A 21661-nucleotide genomic window follows, 5' to 3' on the forward strand; every position below is an offset into this window, starting at 1 on the left:
AAATAGCAAACAGCTGCACTTTAAATGCCTCAACCCCCCAGAATACTAATCAGTGGAAAGTTGCACATTTGCCCTGCGCTGCCTTGATAAACATTTGAGAGCTCAGGCTCACAAGCTAGATAAACCATCCATGATAATGGTTTTACAGTTTTATACACATACAGTATGTTTGATAGACACTCTAGACTTCAACTTTGTTGAAGTCTAATGTAATGTGAAACACTGATCCAAATGAGAAATGAGAAAATGACTGATGCCTTTTTAATGACAACCTTTATTGCAGATTAGACTTAAAAATAAATTATGCAACAGGATTTTATTTTATTTTGGGTAAAAACTGTTGTTTATCTGGTAGACAATGTTTATGGCCTGTGAAGCATACAGTAGCCTAGTTGACATGCCCTCAATGAATTGAAGCTTAAATGATGGACACGTAGATAAGTCTATATTTGGATACTTTTGAAGTGTCTGATGACATTACTAGGCCATTGGTTTGGGACAAATTAATATCCTACACAGTATGCAGATAGTTAGAATCCTTTATCTTCTTTTAGTAAGTGTGACCCACGGGTTTTTTTATTGCTATCATGCGCAGAGAGACAAAGATAAGATGGGATAAAAGCAGTCTCCGAGTTGGCCTGTTGATCATAAGCGATGGCCAAGTCTGGAACTGTAAAGAAGTGATAACGTTATCTAAAGCTAAACCATCACTGTCTAGCCATGTACTGCATGTATGTAGTATGTAGTCCTCATGGACTATTAAATGACTACTTTTTGTCTACAGATGCAAAATGCACAAATGCAAAGACCTTCAGGCTGGTTTGTGATTCTTTTGCGGTCTGTGTATAGTAGGGGCTCCTGAACTGTGAGTTTCTGTGTCACCATGGGGATCAAAGCTGCACTTCCCAAGTATGAGCTCTATTTCTACAACACTGTGCTGTGCCTGGCCATGTTCTGGACCACGAGCTGGATCTTTGAGGTGTCAAGCTGTGAGTATGGGGAAACATGCACACTCGCACACACGCGCGCACGCACACGCACGCGCACACACTCTGTGTGGGTTTTAATCAGAGACAACGCACACACTCTGTGTGGGTTTTAATCAGAGACAAAGGTCCCAGGTAGACTGCCATCTAATTATATTGCAGCAGACTGATGTATCAATCCATTGTAAAACAGTAAAATGTAAAAGTTATCCTGACGTAGAAGCAGTAGCACTATATGGAAGACATACAGTACTGTATGTACCTACACAGGGGCAGATGGTGCTGCCTCATAGTACGGTACATGTATAATAGACTAGCTGCAGTGTAGTATTGTGTCAGGGGGGTGGGGGGCATTTCAGGGGGCGAGGGCCAAAAGTAGTAGCTATGCAGGCCATGCAGAAGAGATCAGGTGTCTGCCACAGAGAGGAAGAGGAAAATAGCATTGTATGGCCCTGCAATTATTGCAGTGATTCTGTCATCAGTGAACTAAAGCATCCATGTCCGTTTCCAAGGACAAGATAAAAGGGAAATAAAGACATTGCTGTGTTAAAAAAAGGAACATGTTATTTCGTGGTCGTAATGGAACTGTAGTATTGTACTGTGTCATGGTAACAAAGGTGCCAAAATCCTCTGCTTGTTTGACAATAGGCACATCTTTTATCTATCTTGATTTCACAGTTTTCTGTGACTTTTGTCTTTTTTGATCTTCCTCTAGCCAATGTAAACAGAAAGGCTTTCAAATCCACCGTGAAGCCAGGATGGTACTACTTTGGGAGGAAAATGGTAAGGTGTCTACAGCTCAAATAATGTGAACGCACAGTCGCTCACCTATCAAAATGTAGTAGGTGTCGGACCAAAACACTTGAGCTGACACTCAAATGTCATGTGGTGAAAATAATTTGCTTCTGTATGGTAGCATTTTCTAGTGTGCAGACTTTACTTTTTTATTTTCAAGGTGTTTATACAGTGGCTATTGATTGGGTCCATTAAGACTACTATTGCAAGACCCTGTTAGTTGACAAAAATGGCATATTTTCAACTGAAAGAAAGTGTTGCATCGATACAGTTAATTGATAAACAAATCTTCCAACTTACTTTGTTCTGCAGGATACAGCTGATTTTGAGTGGGAGATGTGGTTCTCCACGTTCTGCAGCCACATCCTGTTTGCTCTCTCAGGTCATGTGCTGTTTGCCAAGATCTGCTCCATGCTAGCTCCACAGGTGCGTCCACAGCTGATTGATTGATTTATTGATTGGCTCATTGGATGATTGATTTTGATGGTTCAAATGTCTAAGGCTGCATTTATTTATAGCATAATTGCAATTGGAACAGTCTATTCATAAGTTAATGTTTGCTTATTTTATTTTAATAGTGTCACATTCACCATTAAATAAAATAAAAAGAGAAGAAAAGTTGCCATTCTGGATGACTTGCCTCTTGTGCAAACAAGATGCTACAAGGTGTTATTAATACTGTATGACAATTGAAGTCCCTGTCACAAATGTATTTTTACTACAGTCCACAGTAGCTTTTTATATCATTAGTTAGAGTAAATGATGAAAGGGACCAGGTGGAGGGAAAGAAAGAATGAAGAGAGAGAGAAAGAGAGAGAGAGTTCTCTATTTAGCCAGATCATTATGTGACAGTTTGCTTTTTGCAGTATCATGGGACCATTCGGCGTGTCAGCATAGTCTCTGAAAACAGCAGATCTACAAGCTCATAGCACTTTGTGCTGCACTGCCGTGTGATCTTGTAGATTGGCTATTTTTTGTACGTAACACCCAAATATATCTCAGGCTTAATGCTTACGTTAGAATAGCAGACCATGATGCAGTCATACCGAGCTGGACCATGGATGGACATCAGTTCTACAGGTTGTGAGCTGTGTGCAGTGCAGATACAATTCCTGAGGCTATAGTGCCAGAGTGTACAAGCATTAGTATATCTCAGCCATTAATCTCCATGAATTGGAAACTAATGACCGAGTATGACCAAGTCCAACTTGAAGTTTATTGTCACATCACAAGTTTACAGTTGTGAAAGAGTGGGTGAAATGTTCGGCTCCAACAATTTGCAGTTCCCAACAAAGGGAAAAAGTCAGACAACAGGACAACAGTATCAAATTAACATAAAGTGCGAAAAGAAGAAGAAAAAAATACAATGAGGCAGAATATCACAATCACTTGTGCAAGTAAGAGACATTGCAAGTGCATACATAATTGACAGTTATATATTCTTATATATATATATAAGAAGTTATATAAATATAAGACAGTTATATATACTTAAAGTGATAAAGCCTGTGTGATGAGCTGTGTCACCAAGACTGACATGGTGACAGGGCTCAGCACTTGTTCTTAGGTGACAGGTGGAAACCGGTCCATATTCTGAAAGTGGTTATGTGTGTCTGTGGGTTTTATAAAGATTGACACAGGTACTTATTTCCATTTCCTGAAAAGTAACAGTTTTGAACATAGGCCTACAAGGTTTCCACCCAACGGCGATGATATACCAACCGGTGCTCAACCGCTCCACTGTCTCCTTGTGGATGTTGTCTGTACCACAGCACAGGTCCCTGGTGTACATGGTGTATGGGCTGCTGGCCGTGTGGACCAGTATGGGCTGGACCTACGTCTCTCTCATCCTGTCTCACTGCATCCTGCTCTACAGCATCTCCCTCGTCAAGCTCCGCTGGCTCTGCTTCGCCACCGGCCTCGTCACCCTCGCCACCTTCAGGTGTGAGCCCTTTGTGTCCTGGCAGGTAAGCTGCAAGCCCACAGATGGTGATGGCGTAATTTTTTTTTAAAGAATCCTTGCTTTTACTGCAGTGCTACCATTGGTGAATGTTAACTGAAATTGTGCAAAAGTAGCAAATGTGTAAGTGATCTTCTTTTTGTTAAAACAAATACTTAAACTTTTTTTTTTTATTACTTAAAGCTCTATATTCTGAGTAATCATTGCTATAGAATGTTTCTTCAGAAATATGGGTGTTTCCATTGTGGTCAATTGTACTCAATTCATACATTCAATACAATACAATGCAATGCAATACAAGAGAATCAAGAGTACCCATTTATCAACTTAAAATGTATAATGTTCCAGATTTTGTTGTTGCTATATCACTTCCAATTTCAATTGTTTTATCTTGTATCCTGTATGAGTTCCATCTCTGATTGGATGAAATTGGTATCCTGACCTGAAAACCTATTTTCTGTTCACTAAAGAGCTGGGGAGACATAGATACCCGTTACGGAACAAACACTAGCAATGATTACCATGGGAATATCGCGCTTTACTTTAGCTTTACTTTAACCAAAAATATTGCTTACACTTTACAGCATCTTTAAAGTTGGACTTTTCCCCACTCTTTGTGTATGTTTCCGCCCCCAAGTGGCCGCAAAAAGTTATTGTTTTGATACTCATGCTTCTGATTTAAATAGATAAAAATTAAAAACACATTTTTTTTCTCAGAATTCTTGCAGATTTAATCCCTAATGATGTTTCACAAAACAAAACTGCATATACCGTTAACATTCCTCTCTGCCACATGTGCTTCCTTCTCTGCAACATTTAGAGTGGATTTGTGGAGGGGGACTTTGATCTGCGTCATGTTCTGTTCTATGGAGGTTGTGGGTTTACCATCATGCGCTGTATGAGCTTTGCTCTGGAGAACTGTGAGAAGACAGACGGAAACTACAGCTTCCTGGAGCTGCTGAAGTACAACTTCTACCTGCCCTTCTTCTACTTTGGCCCCATCATGACCTTTGATAAATTCTATGTGCAGGTAAAGTTACATACATATGTCCCAAGTCATCCTTAAAATACTTACTGCTAGTATCAAATCTTTCAAAAGTCAACAGTAAGGGGAACTAGCTTTGAAAGCCTATTATCAAGTTTCATGGAAGGCTTTCTAAAAAATATATATATATGCAACACAATTTTATATGTATGGGGGTCCCTACTTCGTCTCTGTCTCACCTAAGGCGTCCTTGGTCTGAAAAACATTGAAGACCCCTGGCCTAATAGTACAAGAGTACAAACACGGACAGTTAGTTCTACTCACATGCAACACTACAGTGCTGAAGATGGGGGTGTTTTTTTTATAAGTACCATGTGTGTGCTGCCCCCTGCAGGCCAACCAGTCCAACTTGGAGAGGAAGGAGATGGAGATGTGGAACATCAGCCTCCAGGGTCTGGTCCACCTCGGTGCCATCCTTGTGGTGGACACCCTCTTCCATTTCATGTACATTCTCACCATCCCCAACGACATGAAGCTTCTCAAGCACATGTCTGATTGGGCTTTAGGTCTGTGTTCCTGCTTATCCTGTTCTACATTCTGATGCTGCATGTCTGTGGCATGTTAGACTGCCCCAACGCTCCTGATTTCGTGTATAGAGGGGCGGGTGTAAAGAGCCGGCGAGAGACTGCGGCTGATCCCATTGGTTCACCGATCTGTCCGTCAACCCCCGCCCCGTTAACACAACATTACGAGCGACGCCCACTGCACTCTGGTTGGTTGGGAAGTGAAACACTTCCTTATACCGAGTACACCGACGCGCTGGGCCAGGCTTTTATTTTTTAGCAACACTAAACAATAAAAGCCTGGAGATCGAGGCTAGTGGCATGTAGATGGTGTGTTAATGAATGCATTACATTGCCAGGCCATCGTGATTGTTAATTGGAATCATCATTAGCACAGTTTTACCCACTGTAAGTAGTCATATAAAACTTTTAATAATTTGTTGCCTGGATTAACTTTTAGTTTTCCAATTAATTGAGGAAGTGGATTTCCTGACATATACAAAAACATTGGCATGTTTATATCCAGGCGAATTAGCTGTCATTATGGATTAAATTAAGAGTCAATTGATGCAGGTACTTTTGTGGTTGTGTTTCAGTGGGACTTCTACTCTAACCTGATGTGGTTGTGTTTTCAGTGGGACTTCTACTCTAACCTGATGTGGTTGTGTTTCAGTGGGACTTAAACTCTAACCTGATGTGGTTGTGTTTTCAGTGGGACTTCTACTCTAACCTGATGTGGTTGAGTTTCAGTGGGACTTATAATCTAACCTGATGTGGGTGTGTTTTCAGTGGGACTTGTATTCTAACCTGATGTGGTTGTGTTTTCAGTGGGACTTGCATACTCTAACCTGATGTGGTTGTGTTTTCAGTGGGACTTATACTCTAACCTGATGTGGTTGTGTTTTCAGTGGGACTTGCATACTCTAACCTGATGTGGTTGTGTTTTCAGTGGGACTTATACTCTAACCTGATGTGTTTGTGTTTTCAGTGGGACTTGCATACTCTAACCTGATGTGGTTGTGTTTTCAGTGGGACTTATACTCTAACCTGATGTGGTTGTGTTTTCAGTGGGACTTGCGTACTCTAACCTGGTGTACGACTGGGTGAAGGCAGCGGTCATGTTTGGAGTGATCAACACAGTATCCAGACTGGATCACTTGGACCCACCCAAACCCCCGAAATGTATCACCATGCTCTATGTGTTTGCTGAAACGTGAGTATTATTTACACACCAGGATCTGATTACAGTGGCTTATTTCATAACTGTCAAAAATGTATGGGCCTCTATATAGTCTTAAGCTGTTCTTTACTTCATCTCCCTTGCAGTCATTTTGACAGAGGAATTAACGAATGGCTGTGCAAGTGAGTATCCTACAACAACCACTAAACTGTTAAAAATGTAGATCTATTTAATTGTATTGAACAAAAGCTAAACTCAGAGGGAGCTGAGACTCATTCTGATTATATGCATAGGCAGTGGTGTAAAGTAACTAAGTACATTTACTCAAGTGTACTTTTTTTAGGTACTTTTACTTTACTGGAGTATTTCCAATTGTCTATGCTTTTACTTCTACTCCACTACATCTCAGAGGCAAATATTGTACTTTTACTCCACTACAATTATTTGAAAACTCTAGTTACTTTGCAGATATGATTTATTACATTATAAAACATACATTAACCACTTCAGCTCTGTTTTATACCATTTTTGAAAATAGCTGATCTACAACTCACAACGCGTCGCATCGCGACACGTTGTGAGCTTGTAGAGCTGCTATTTTCAAACATTTTAGTACTTTTACTTTTGGTACTTTAAGTACATTTGGATACCAATACTTTTGTTCTTTCACTCAAGTAAATTTAGAATTCCGGACTTTTACTTGTAACGGAGCACTTCTACATCACAGTATTGATACTTTTACTTAAGTAAAACATTTGAGTACTTTTCCCACCCCTGTGCATAGGTACGTGTATGATCACCTGGGAGGAAAGCATCAGAATGTGTTGGATGAGCTGGTAGCCACGCTGTGCACCTATGGCATCACCATCCTATGGCTGGGACCCTGCGAGGTGGTGCTGATCTGGGCTTTCTTCAATTGTTTTGGCCTCAACTTTGAGCTGTGGACTGCCAGGCTGTTCTCCATGGAGCCCTTTGCTTCATTTGAGGTAGGTTAAGACAGGGGTTTCCTGGCATGGCCCCCACTTTGAGAACTGTGGGTTAAGAACGGTTGTTAAATTTTTTTATATAAAACACAAAACGCTTCTTAAATGTCTTTGCAGGCGGCGATGTCAGAGGACATGTCACGCAGAATCAGAGCCGTCTTCAACACCTTCAACTTCTGGGCAATTGTTTTGTACAACATTCTGGCATTGAACAGTTTGGACTTTGCAAAGCTGGTAGCCAAGAGACTGCTTATTAAAGGTAAACTGAGGAGAACCAAGGAGAACAGACAGAAAGACAGACTGACATTTCTAAATTTATATGGAGGATGGTGTTGTTTTTAATTTGATGTGGCAGAGAGTCAATTATTAAAAATTCCCTGGGAATTCTGGCAAGCCATCCTGAAAAGGTGAACGTTCAGGATGGTATTGGCAACTGACATAAGTGTAGGGCCTATACTTGTATTCCTTGTACAACATGTTTTAGTGCAATTACTTTGACAAATAGGCCTATGTACCGTATACATGTATCCATTTGTAGCCTCTGCGATTGAATGCACCTAAACAGAATCGTCTTCTTTTCCCACTTATATCTTTAATTGTACGCCTATTTTCGCTGTTCGTCGTACGGCAAAGTATATAGAGCTTTAAACCCATGTCATTTTTTGATTTGAGCTAAAAAGCATTATTTTACACTGTTACGTCCCTAATAGGTGGTCTAGGGGTCTAGGGGATAAGGGACAATAACAAATACCCAATGACAGAATTGAACAGAAACGGATGGATGAGTGAATTAATTGAGGGTTTGGCTATTCAAAAATAGCAGATCTGCAAGCTCATAGCGCGCTACGAGCTTGTAGATCTGCTATTTTTGAAAAATTGTGAAAATGTGGGCAAATCTTTGAATATATATATATATATATCTTTTTAAGTGAACATTTTTAACTCAAATCTTTGCTTCTGGGGGTCCCTGGAACAAAATATTTTGAGATGGGGTGGCCAAATACATATCATTTTGGGGGTCCTTGACATGAAAAAGTTTGAGCACCACTGATATAGAAACATACGTTTTTCAGAATAATGTTGGAATGAGAAGACATTTGTAGAATCGGCTTCAGGTCTTTATGGGTTAAGTGATTAACTTGCTACATAAAAAGGGTTCGTGATTGTCATTCTGATTGGGTCTTTTCCAGGCTTCCCCATAACCACCATCGTGGTCATGTTTGTGACCTACTGCTTGATTCAAGTGATAAAGGAGAAGGAGAGGAGAGAGGCCCTGATTTACGACCCCGATCCCATCCCTCCACCCGCCCCAGTAGTCCTACCTCCTGCCTCTGCTCCCACCGTCAGCACCACCACCACCGCTGCTGCTGCACCCACAGCCGCTGCTGCTCAGCCCGTCGTAGACCCCAGCAAGGAGAAGGCAGAGTAGAGAATGAACAGCCTGTTACATCAGCGTCTACACCTCCTGCTCAACACAACAAAACCCCAGAATGCCCTGTTCAGCAGTGGTGGACAAAGTGCTCAACCCCCCGGTACTTGAGTCAAATACCCCCAGTCAAATATTACTCAACTAAAAGTGAAAGTTGCTCTCTCAAATTTGTACTTTTACATTTTAGTTAAAGTACTGGAGTACTTGTCTTGCTTTCTTAAAAATACTTAAGTATTCAAAAGTACATGCTTTAAAAAATACACAAGTGTTCAAATGTACAAATTACATTTTATTTTATTTTCCAAAACAACTGCCAAAAGATTTTCCAGAACTTAGAAAAAACGAAATAAATTGTGACGTGTTGTGAGCTTGTAGATCGGCTATTTTCACTATATTTGAAATAGGGCTATATGTACTTTTTCCCTACCTAGAAATGTAGTGGAGTCAAAAGTAATTGTACTTTTGACTCCACTGAAAGTTATAAGTATCCAAAAATACAAATACTTAAGTAAAGTACAGATACTCCAAAAGTGCACTTTGTTACTGTCCACCACTGCTATTCAGTCATAGTCTCGGTTATATCACAGATAAAGCAGCAACAGCCAAGATTTTAATCTGTGAAATGTATAATCGGAGAGATCTGTTGTTTACATTAAGGTGCTAGAATGAAGGATGCATGCATATACTGTACTGCATAGTGCCAAGCACTGTCCGCAGATGATTTGTATTATTGCCAATTTAAATTTTAATGTTTTAAATGGAGACTTTTTCTTCTGTTAAGTGCCTTAACTTCATGCAAATAAGCCAAACTACTTTTTAAAAGACACTTGTTGATAAGTATAAAAAACGGTTTATAAAGCAAATACTGTCCTACTGTTCCAAGTGAACTGATGTGCCTTGACATTTGTCTTCCTGGTTTTATGTTATGTAAACATTATTCTTAAACTGTCAGCTAGAGCCTACAATGACCCAAATGTCGCTCAAATTACAGACACATCCAAACTTCTGTTGTCACTTTCTCAGCCATTACAAATAATGAAAAGAAATAATGCTATGGCTCTATATTTATTCAAGACTCATGAGTTTTATTCATTACATCTCATATGGTAATGGATTTGGCTCCAATACAAGAGTAGCAAAAAAATGTGTATAGAGTAAAAAATACAGTATGTGTTTATGTGTACAATCATAATGTATAAAGCGTAGTTGAGACTGTTTTCTTTCTCTTTCATTTTCCCCCTCCCTATTAATACACCAGTCAGTGTCATTAAATTCTGTTTGGCATGGCTATTTCTGTAGCATTACATTAAGCAACCGGCAGCCTTATTACTGCTCATTGCATGCTTGCTCACTGGAAACACTTCTAACACTGCCCTCTGGGTAAGGTCAAGTTATGCCTATATGGAATAGTGTCTGTGGTTAAATAGAAGTGTTTAGTGGGGGGTCTGGAAGGTCATCTAAGCTTATTGCAGATACAGGAAACCATCAGTTAAAGCAATGGTTCTCAACCCTTTGAGGCCGTGACCCCCCAAAATAATCATATTTGAACCAGGGACCCCCCACCCTGGTAAGCACTTGGAATGTAGGAGTTGAGGCATTACATTTTGTTTGACTTGGTTCCACAGATAAATATTGTGAAAATAGCAGATCGACAAGCTCACAACGTCTCGCAGAACTTGAAGATCTGCTATTTTCACAGTTTTTGCCTATTTCTTATATTATTTGACAATTTGGCCAATAGTTGACCAGTTTTTATAGTATAGTGTGTTGATTACTTTTGCTACAGTAATGGTATTTTTTCTTTTCTTTTTGTAGTTATTAAAAAGGTCTTAAAAGTCCTTAAATTGTCACTTCTCTGTCAAATGGGGCTAAAGTACAAAACGATCCTTTTCGATCAACTATTTAAAAAAAAAATCACCAATTTAGTCATTATGTCACCCCACCTGTATTAGTCTGTCACTGCCAAACCTACTGTTGTTCTAGGGAGAGTGTAGACAACCGATACACATGGTGTCGCCAGCTGCTTCTTTTCACCTGACAGTGAGGAGTTTGACCAGGAGGGCATAACACGTGCGGAGGAACATGCCATCCCTCCCAGTTCCGCTCCCTGCTGAACAGGCGCCCCAACCAACCGGGTACAGTAGTTGCAGCGAACAGAGTATAGATGCCCTCTACTCCCCTGTCGGCCTCCCACAGGTTACACAGTCAATTGCGTTGGATGATGGTCTGGCCGGACGCACTGTGGAGGAATCGAATGCAGTCCTTGTAGTAAGGTTTAGAAAATCTTAAATGATATGTGACAGTGTTATCCTCAATAATATATTATGGTATGTTAATGCACATGCTTACAACTGACTCAGTTGAAGAAAAAGCCACAAAGGGGCAAGCTCATGTCTGAGCTGTCTAGTAAAGAAGTTAACATGACTCAGGAAGGACGTATTTCCCATGAAGCAATGTGTCAGCTGTCAGGGTGGGGGTGGGGGAGGGGGGGGGGCAGTGTGAAAGAGTGGGTATCGCATTTCACATGTTCCAGAATATACCACAGCTTCACACCAAAGACCAAGGCCTATAAATAGCCCCCCCCCAGCTGGGGCTTCAGTTGAAGAGTCAGGACAGCTGATGAAGTGGGCCGCCCTGGGGTTCAGCTGGTGTGGGTGAATAGCAGACTGATCACCCTCTTGCCTCCTCTTTGCAGGTTAGACAGCAGCAGAGCCTGAACTCTGCTCTAGAAAGAAGAGCCACAAAGACCCACGAAAGCTCCACTTTTGTGTGATCGGAAACCCACACGGAGGTCTCTTCATCGAAAACCGTTTCGAGACCACATATAGCTCGCCAGAGGACCAGCGACAATGGCTTTACCGTTAAACCCTTTGGACGAGCCCAGGCTATACCAGCAGACGCTGCTCCAAGACGGCCTCTATGACCTCCTGGAGAACGACAAGCTGGTCGACTGCGTTCTGAAAATCAAAGACAAAGAGTTCCCCTGCCACAGGCTGGTCCTGTGCGCCTGCAGCGCGTTCTTCCGGGGCATCTTCCTGTCCGACGTGGACGAGAGCAAGAAGAAGGAGATCGTCTTGCAGGAAGTGGAGCCAGGCGTCATGGGCCTGATCCTCAAGTACCTGTACACGTCCACCATCAATGTGACAGAGCAGAACGTCCAGGACATCTTTGCGGTTGCCAACATCTTGCAGATCCCCTCCATTTTCACCGTATGCGTGTCTTTCCTTCAGAAGAGGCTTAGCCTCAGCAACTGTCTGGCCATCTTCAGGCTGGGCCTGATGCTGGATTGCCCCAGACTGGCGATCGCCGCGCGGAACTTCGCCTGTGAGCGTTTCAAGATCATTTCCAGAGCTGAGGACTTCCTCCAGCTAGGGCCCAGCGAGCTGGCAGCCATCTTGTCAGCGGACTCACTGAACGTAGAAACGGAGGAGACCGTGTTTGAGGCCGTGATGGACTGGGTGGCCCACGAAGACACGGAAAACAGGGAGAAGGCGCTGCCAGGTCTGTTGGACTGTGTCCGTCTGCGTCTGATCGACGACGTCTACATGAAAGAGGTGGTGGAGGAGCACAAGCTGATCTCCTCCAACCCCGAGATAGAGGAGAAACTGCAGATGGTCAGGGACGCTCGTGCTGGGAAAATGCCCGAGGTGAAGAAAACCAAAAGCAAGAAGGAGAAAAAGACAGAGGACAATGGTGAAGAGGAGAAAGATGGAGACAACGGGGATGAGGAGGAGGAGGAGGAAGAAGAAGCCCTCCTCCCGGGTATCCTCAACGATAACCTCCGGTTCGGCATGTTCAAAAGGAACTTCATATTCATGATCAGCGATACGGGCGCGGTGGCCTATGACCCTACAGGAAACGACTGCTTTGTGGCATCACTCTCCACACAGATTCCTAAGAACCATGCCAGCCTGGTCACCAAAGAGAACCAGATCTTTGTGGCCGGCGGATTATTCTTTGATGAAGACAACCAAGAAGAACCAGTCAGCTCTTACTTCCTACAGGTTGGTGTATATTAGAATTTAGCTATCCTAGAGCAGCTGGATAAATGATTAGATTCATTCAATTAAATATTATTACATTACAAGAAACCTTGATCTAAGGCGAGTGTTGTTGAGGTCACATAATCCAGATATATGTATTAAAGTTAATGATTTGATTAGATTTTGGTGAAAGAAATACGAGAAAATACAATATAAATTAAACCCAGTGATTGAAAGTAACAAGTACTGTATTTAAGTACAGTTTTGACATATTTTTTACTTTACTTGAGTACTTCCAATTTTCAATAGTTTTACTTCTACTCCACCACATCTCAGAGGCCAATATTGTACTTTTCACTCCACTACAATTATTTGAAAACTTAAGTTACTAGTTACTTTGTAGATTTTTGTTATTATTACCAAACCACTTCAGATACTGTATATACTTTGGCAATTTGAAAATAGCCGATCTACACGCTCACAACAAGGTACAAGCTTGTGAGCTTGTAGATCGGCTATTTTCAAATGATTTTTATACAAAACTTGTGAAATGGGATATTCTGCATAATGAGTACTTTTACTTTTGGTACTTTAAATATATGTTAATGCCAATACCTTTGTACTATTTTGATGCCAATACATTTGTACTTTTAGTCACGTAAATTTTGAATACCAAACTTGTACTTGTAACAGACGGTTTCTACAATGTGGTATTACTTTTAAAACACAAAAATTTGAGTACTTCTTCCATCACTGCTCACAACGTACTGTTACTGTACTGTACATGCATCAATGTGTATGTTTCGACACTAGTACGCTATGTTCGTACGTACAGTACTACACGTACTGTACTACTGCATATACTGTAGACTCACCCTCCACTCACAACAGTTTGACTCCTGTGATTTCACAGTATGATCCAATCAGTTCTAATTGGTTGGGGATGCCCCCCATCCCCTCCACACGCTACCTGTTCGGGATGGCTGAGGCTAAGAACTGCATCTTCGTGTTGGGAGGGAAGGAACTCAAGGATAAGGAAGTCACACTGGACTCTGTGCTGCTCTACGACAGACAGTGAGTATATGGGTCAGAACGTGCACTGAAATATGATTCAGGTTATTGTAATTGTAATGAGCCACAGCACTGCCATATGGAAAGGAATCACGAGTGCAGGGATGCAAATTAATCCTTTTCTCATACTCATCTCAAGTACTGAATGTTCTTAAAGCACTGGATCTCAAAGTGCTACGTGTCATTCCCCATCTCTCCCCATTTCCTGTCAGTCTACTGCCAATAAATAAAGGCAAAAAGCCCCAAAACAAATCTTGGGGAAAAAAAGAGAAGGTTCCCCTCAGAATAGGGCTACTAAGGTTCAAGTGGTTAATGACCCAATTTTCTTACAGAATATCTTAAAGCCGCCATTTTCAATAGAAAATAATTGTTAAAGGGCCTCTTTCACAAGTCTTCAAAAAACTGATGCCTATGCTTTTGATGCCCAATCCTGGCATCAGTAGGGAGTTGAGTGAATGGCCCCCCGGGACTGGATGGACAGGGTAGAATTTTGGAAGCGAAGGGCCTTGGGAAGTGTAGTTAGGACTACACTGATGATGGAGCTGAAATGAACCATTTCAAGATCTCTGGAATAGTTCTTCTTCTGGACATTAGCAACAAAGTGCATAAAGGTGCAAAAACAGTCAATCCAGCTGGCTGCTTCTCGTGCTTTCTCTTCCTGTGTTGAACACTTTTAGGGACATATTTTTTTAGCTTGGGCCTCAAATGTATCAAACTGATCCCAAACTGATCCCACAAGCCTGATCCCAAATCCGCAAATTTCAACAAATCCAAGCATTTCACGGTACTGCATGTAAGCCATTTCTTCTCAAAACACAGGAGAATACAATTTATGTTTTACTGAAAAGCGACCTCAAGTTTTTAGAACCCAAGAATGTTGCCATAATTAAGATAGTTCCTAGTCATCTATAATGCTTTACTTATGAAGTGGGAATCATGTTCTCGCTCTCTTTCTCCGTTTCTCCTGTGTGTGTTCTCATATGGACCCTTATTTCTTATTCAGATCCCTCACATGGGGAGAGTCGGAGCCCATTCCTTACCCGGTCTACGGACATGCAACAGTGTCCCACGATGATGTTATCTATGTGATTGGAGGAAAGGAAGACAACAAGTGAGTATACAGATACAACCGGAGCAATGTTGACCCGGTGTGTATAGATTCAAGACGAAGCCTTCATTCACTGTAACACAACAACGCTCCATAATGTCACACTCTCTCATTGCACAGGCAATGCCTCAAGAAGATGTGTGCATATGACACCAAGCTTTATGAATGGAGGGAGCTGGCTCCTATGAAGAACGCACGGTCTCTATGTGGAGCCGCTGTTCACGATGACAAGATCTACGTCGCTGCAGGAGTCACTGACACGGGACTGACAAACAGTATTGAAGTGTACAACATCACTACCAATAAGTGAGTACCTCTGCATCGACCATACAGAAAGTCTACATGTCAGAGAATGTACCTGTTCATTTTTTTTTTTACAGTGTATTGTACTTGACAGTTGTGTTGTTTTGTGTTGTCCATGTTCTAGGTGGTCAGACTTTGTAGATTTTCCTCAGGAGCGCAGCTCGCTGAGCCTGGTGTCTACTGGTGGGGTGATGTACGCCGTGGGCGGGTTTGCCATGATGCCTGTGGAGGACAGTGACGAGCTCGTCCCCAAAGAGATGATGGACATCTGGAGGTGAGAACAATGCAAACTAACACTCAACAGTGTAAAAAAAAATCTATGAAATGTTAGTTGTTGTTGCTGTTTTTTAACCCATTAAAACCGGGAAAGCATCTATGTCATTTTGCATCACAATCTTTTTGCCACTTTAACCATATTTTGTACTTTAGCTATTGAAAAATAGCAGATATACAAGCTCATAGCGCGTCACTTCGTGCCGCGCTATGAGCTTGTAGATTTGCTATTTTTGAAAAATCGTGATTTTTTTCAAATATAATTATATATATTTTAAAGCAAACATTTTTAACTAAAATCTTTGCTTCTGGGGGTCCCTGGAACAAAACATTTTGAGATGGGGGTCGCGGCCAAATACATCCTCGGGGTCCTTGACATGAAAAAGTTTGAGAACCACTGATAATAGCAACATACGTTTTTCAGAAAACTGTTAGGATTTAGAAGACATTTTGTAGAATCGGCCTCTAGTCTTAATGGCCATTCTTGACTTACTGTTGAATGAATGGCAATCTGGCCAGGGCTTTCTGCGACTAATGGCACTATAATGCACTGACCTTCTCCAGATACAATGAAGCTGAGAGAACATGGAATGGGATCCTCCGAGAGATCCATTACGCTTCAGGGGCCACTGTCCTGGGAGTGCGTCTCAACAGCCTCCGCCTCACCAAGATGTAACCCTCGCTCACTCTGTCCCCATCTGTCTGAAAGCGTTATCTGGTTAACAGGAGTCCACCGTGGTTAATAGAAGTCCAAGGATAGGTACATGTGTAGACTGAATGAAATGCATCTAATTTACCATATTCACACGGCATCCATTTTGCTCATACACCATTCTTGGGAGTGGGAAGAGCAAACTGACCACTGTGTGAATATTGTTAATGTCAATGAACATAAAGTCCATGGACTGTGTTTAAAGTGACCATATCAGCCTATTTTGACTTAAAGCCATTAACTGAGATTGGCCCTGTCTTCCAAATTCTTCTGTGTAAATACATGTGTGTGGTGTTGTATACTTCAATAGATCCTAGCCTACATTTTTAAACGTCATTTACTGCCATTCATGTTGAAACGGTGTGGAAAAAACACTACAAGACTTTAATGTTGCTAGCCAGGTAGAGATGATTCATCCTTTTGAAAGTCACTACACCTTTTATTTGATCTAAAATCCAAATACACACTGTTCAAATTTGTCAATTGATATCAATAAGTTTGGAAAAAAAAAAATTACCTTACAAGAGCTGCATTTTAAGCTTAGGTTTTTGCTTGGGGGGGGGGGGCTTTTAACAATACAGTGAGTTTCAAATATAAACCAAACCAAACAGAAAAGCAGTTTAGGAGAAATTGGTTGAGGTTTATGTAAACTATGTGGCCAATGGACAATGACATACATTAACATGTTATGTAGTAACAAGGTATGGTCAGTGTAATGTATTTGGGCCTTATTGTTAAAATAGCTTGATTTCCTTTTATACAATGATCTGCAATTGCTGTGTAACTGTGTGGTGCTGGCTTGATTTAATTACCGTTTATTTTTTTGGTATTGATCCAATTCTTTTTATACATAATGTGTACGTTTCCAAAGTTTTTGAGGTGATATTGTTAAAAGTAAGAAATCCATGTAGTCCATGTCATTTAAATATTTTTGCACTGTGTGGGATACTGTTACGTGCACTTTGTTGACAATGTACAACACAGTCAGTCACCAAGATAATAACTTTCAAATGTTGGCAGAAAGCTGTACGCAGTCCAGACACAGTAGAGGGCAGCAAACATCATTATCTAGTGTAACACCAGATAACATAACTTGATCGAATATTCGAAACATAATACATTTAATTCTTGTAATGGAGGGGTTGGATGCACCTTCCCAGAACTACAATGTGTCTGTGCTGCTAAACCCAAAAACATGTACTTAAAGAAAGACTCAACATCCAAGGAACATCCAAGGATATATGGTAACGTTTTGACTAGATATAAACGTCTTAAAATAAATTGGTAAAATTGAGGCACTGTCCCTGTGCTTTTCTTAAAGTTGGTGAGTGCTATACAGCGTTGGTTCTCAAAGTGGCGTCCGGGGACCCCTAGGGGTCCTTGGGGGGTACCAGGGGGTCCCCAGCAAAAGTAGTTAATGTAGCATCACAATTATTTTAACCACTTTAACCTTTTATACTTTGGCTATTCAAAAATAGCAGATCTACAAGCTCATAGAGCGGCACCGAGTGCCGCTCTATAAGCTTGCAGATCTGCTATTTAAAAAAAATCTTGAACACCTAGTGAACATTTTAACACAAATCCTTGCTTCTGGGGGTCCCTGGCACAACATATTTTCAGATGGGGGTCCGCGGCCAAATATTTATCAATTTTGGGGGTCCTTGACATGAAAAAGTTTGAGAACCACTGCTATACGGTATACCATACATCCTTGAGTGAGTCTTTTAAAAATACATTTCATTCTTTCACTGTCTCTGCAAAGTAAAAGAAAAAGACAACGCACAACTATATTTGCAATAATATATATCTATACTGTTTAATATTGAAATGATTTCATTACGCTCTCTCCTGTGTTACAGACAGTAAACACTATAGTCAATAATACAATAAAAGACAAAATACAGTCTAATGTTAATAGCACCTCTAGACACTATTGTCCTTGTGTTTTAGTATTCTGTTTATAGAGTCGACAACTACTGCCTACACGTGGTCTTTGTACACCAGAGTTAACTAAGACATTGTGTTTACATTATAAAGTAGAGAATCAGCAAATAACAGTACACATTATGATTTCTTTAATACAGCTGGAATATGGGTTAAGTAGGCTACAGCAAAATGGAGGGGTATATGGATTATCCGAATACGTATTTGATTTGAGTATAACATTGTTGTCTATGGTTACCACATTATATCTTTGCCCAAAAGGGGAAAGTCCAAACATTTAATGTGCAAAATAACTTATTCTCAAACACTTGACTTCAAATGTCATATTCTAGTTTGCACCTAAAATATGAGCTGAATTAAAAAATGTGACCATTCAGAAAATGACTTGTAACTACTGTCGTTCTTTCTCTTCAAAAACAACTAACTTCTTTAAAATCCATATATATACATACTTTCTCTCTTAAGTAATACTATTTTAAGCTAGCAGGGTCGAAATTCCCACCATTTCCCTCAAGCTGAAGAAGGCCACAGACACAATTCCTTGGGATTGGGATTCACTTCCTCTCTAGCAGTGGTGGAAAGTAACTAAGTACATATTACTCAAGTGCTGTACTTTTGAGGAACTTTTATCTTGCTTGAACATTTTTCAATACTTTAAACTTCTACCCGACAACATCTCAGAGGCAAATATTGTACTACGATTACTTGAAAACTCAAGTTACTAGTTACTTTGTAGATTTAGATTATTATTACATAAGACACATTAACCAATTAAGCCCTATTTCTTTACTTTCGCCTATTCAAAAATACTTAAAGTACTTTATTTTGATGCACTTTTACTCAAGTAAAATGTGGAATACAGGCCCTTTACTTGTAACAGAGTATGTATTTATTTATTGCGTACAAGATCTGAGCACTTAACCCACCACTGCTCTCTAGCAGCTGAACCAGAACTACAAATCCCAAACCAGGGACACCAACTTGGCTTCTCTCTCTCACACACACACACACACACACACACACACACACACACACACACACACACACACACACACACACACACACACACACACACACACACACACACACACACACACACACACACACACACACACACACACACACACACACACACACACACACACACACACACACACACACACACTTCTACCCAAGTTCCTTTCTCAATGTCTTATGTGACAAACATTAAGCTTTAGGTGCATTGCACAATGCACGGTAATTGTGGGTGCTAAGCACCACTTAAAATCACTCACGTACCCTAATTTTAGGACAAGGGCAGGTCCACCTTTGCTCAATGAAAAACAAGCCTTTGGCTGCTAGCCTTTAGAAAAGGAGAATTTGGCCATTCAAAAGAAAACATAGAAACATGACTTGTCCAGAAGACGCATAAATAGACTGTGCAAGGATTCCCTTCTCAATTTCTATATCTCTATTCAATAATGTCACAATAACTTTAAAATAAATGTCAAAGCACAATTCAAATAATATGTTTAATTTTGCTCTTGACTGTATGTCAGTCAGGGTGGAACCCCGACCCTTGCTTGCGGGGGTGGGGTTTCCCTCCCCCAAGTGTTACATAAAAGCAAAATGGCCCAGGGCAGCAGCTGAGCAAACAGACCTCATGTCTTGTCATCCTTGTTGGATGAAGACTAAGGATTCTAATCTATTCTGTGAATTCTGTTTTAGCATGAATTTTAATCTTCCAAGACCCAGACCTTTCTCCACACTTTGAGCGCTGCGCCACGTTCTAGATTATGTGCATAAAGTGCTAACAACAATGAATATTATAATAATTCTATAACCAATTTGGCATGTATGCCATTTTCCTTTACGCTTTGTGATTGAGGAAAGACCAATTACAAACGATACATATTCATGTACTGGATAAGAACAGTGCAAAGCAGGCATACTGTACTCCACAGCACACACTAATATAGACAGTGTACATTGGCTTTGTTCTAGGGTGACATTCTGATTTCTTGCAGCTACAATGCTTGCAGTGCACTGCAGTACTATGCCACAATGAACGACACTGTGTTAAGACAGCAAAGTGTGTCAGAACTGAACCCACCACATATTAGCATGGCCGTAGGCTTGCCACATAAATAATAAACCTGCCACAATCTATACAACAATGTCCAAATAACCTGGAAAGGTCGATTGTGGTTTGTACATTTTTGTCATGCTTGATCAAAACCTTTTATGAACACTATAAACTCCCCCAAGGTACATTTGAATATAAAATGGCATACCTGTAGATCGGGGTTTAAAGTGTTGGTCACTTTGTATCTGCATACATGTTCCCATCATGCGCTAGTGTGGCAACATAGTTCAAAGTGCATTTATCAGTAGTATTAACTACTATTCCTCCTCACCTTAGCCATCATCTACTACTGCTATCCATATCCAAAAACATTCAATTCCATCATGGCATATACTTTCCTTCTCCGAGAATAAGGCAAATGTGATTAAGTATCACATTGGATCCAAATATCACCGCGATATATCAATAATAACTTTCGGGCTTGTGTTGTCATAACAGTCAAGTAGGCAAAAACGTTACGTGATTGTTTTCTCTTGGCCAACAACTGATTATTCTCTTAATTATCATCTTCGATCACCTACAGTAAGTACTACAGTCTTCTTCTATATAATGACTGGATAAGGTGCTCTAAAGCGCATTTTTCTTTTATCCTTGTACTCCATTCTCTAAGGCAGTGCAGTACACTATGTTGCCACATGAGGGCAACATGTCTCAGAGATCTGTGCAATATTGAAGGGTTGCCTTGAGTCCTGTGCCAACAATCACAAGCACCCATTATAACCAATGACAAGATTAAGCTCCAGATATAGGCATAAGATGTTGGCAACACAATAAAATACATCCACATATCTGTTGTTGTTTTAAGTGGATTAAAAGTAGGGGCTTTACCTAATTTCTGGCAGCAGTGATGCTAGAGCTCATTCTCCAGTAAGGATCAGTTTTCTTTACTTTTTTCTTTTGCTTCTTTTTTTTCCTTTTCTTTTTTTGACCACAGCCAAAATATAGCATTCAAAGTTAAACAGCTCACCAGATCTAACCTCTTATTTAAAGGGCAGTCCCAAACTAGACCCTGTACAAAAGCAGCACATCAAAGAACAAAATGTGTGTTAGACACATCGAGAACCATACCCCCCCCCCCCCCAACAAAAAAACACAAGTACCATTATCAATGTAGTTGATCGATTACATGGCCCTAACCCCATTTCACCATGGCAACTACTATAAACACATGTAACAGGGGTGACATAAGCTACGGTATGCTAAGGTGCAGAAGCTATTCTTTTAAAGAAATGAAAACATAATACAGCTTATTACATATAAA

General features: G+C 40.6%; 2 protein-coding genes across 2 annotated transcripts; both read left to right on the forward strand.

Annotated features, from left to right (window-relative positions):
* Positions 1 to 883: 883 nt before the first annotated feature.
* hhatlb (hedgehog acyltransferase like, b) lies at positions 884 to 9003 on the forward strand (the record flags this gene model as incomplete). The annotated part of the gene is made up of 11 exons (XM_080417623.1): positions 884 to 989; positions 1702 to 1769; positions 2094 to 2207; positions 3554 to 3748; positions 4562 to 4771; positions 5121 to 5292; positions 6358 to 6502; positions 6616 to 6651; positions 7254 to 7455; positions 7570 to 7711; positions 8643 to 9003. The coding sequence occupies 11 exons, from the start codon at positions 884 to 886 to the stop codon at positions 8879 to 8881; spliced, it is 1629 nt and encodes a 542-aa protein (XP_080273749.1). The 3' UTR covers positions 8882 to 9003.
* Positions 9004 to 11538: 2535 nt separating this feature from the next.
* Positions 11539 to 21595, forward strand: klhl40b (kelch-like family member 40b). The gene is made up of 6 exons (XM_080418462.1): positions 11539 to 12885; positions 13778 to 13938; positions 14939 to 15046; positions 15164 to 15349; positions 15471 to 15620; positions 16184 to 21595. Exons 1-6 carry the CDS (start codon positions 11731 to 11733, stop codon positions 16293 to 16295), a joined length of 1872 nt encoding a protein of 623 aa, XP_080274588.1. The 5' UTR covers positions 11539 to 11730; the 3' UTR covers positions 16296 to 21595.
* Positions 21596 to 21661: the final 66 nt, after the last annotated feature.

The sequence above is a fragment of the Gymnoscopelus braueri genome, assembly GCF_963280865.1.
Source record: "Gymnoscopelus braueri genome assembly, chromosome: 21".
NCBI classification, from domain to species: domain Eukaryota; kingdom Metazoa; phylum Chordata; class Actinopteri; order Myctophiformes; family Myctophidae; genus Gymnoscopelus; species Gymnoscopelus braueri.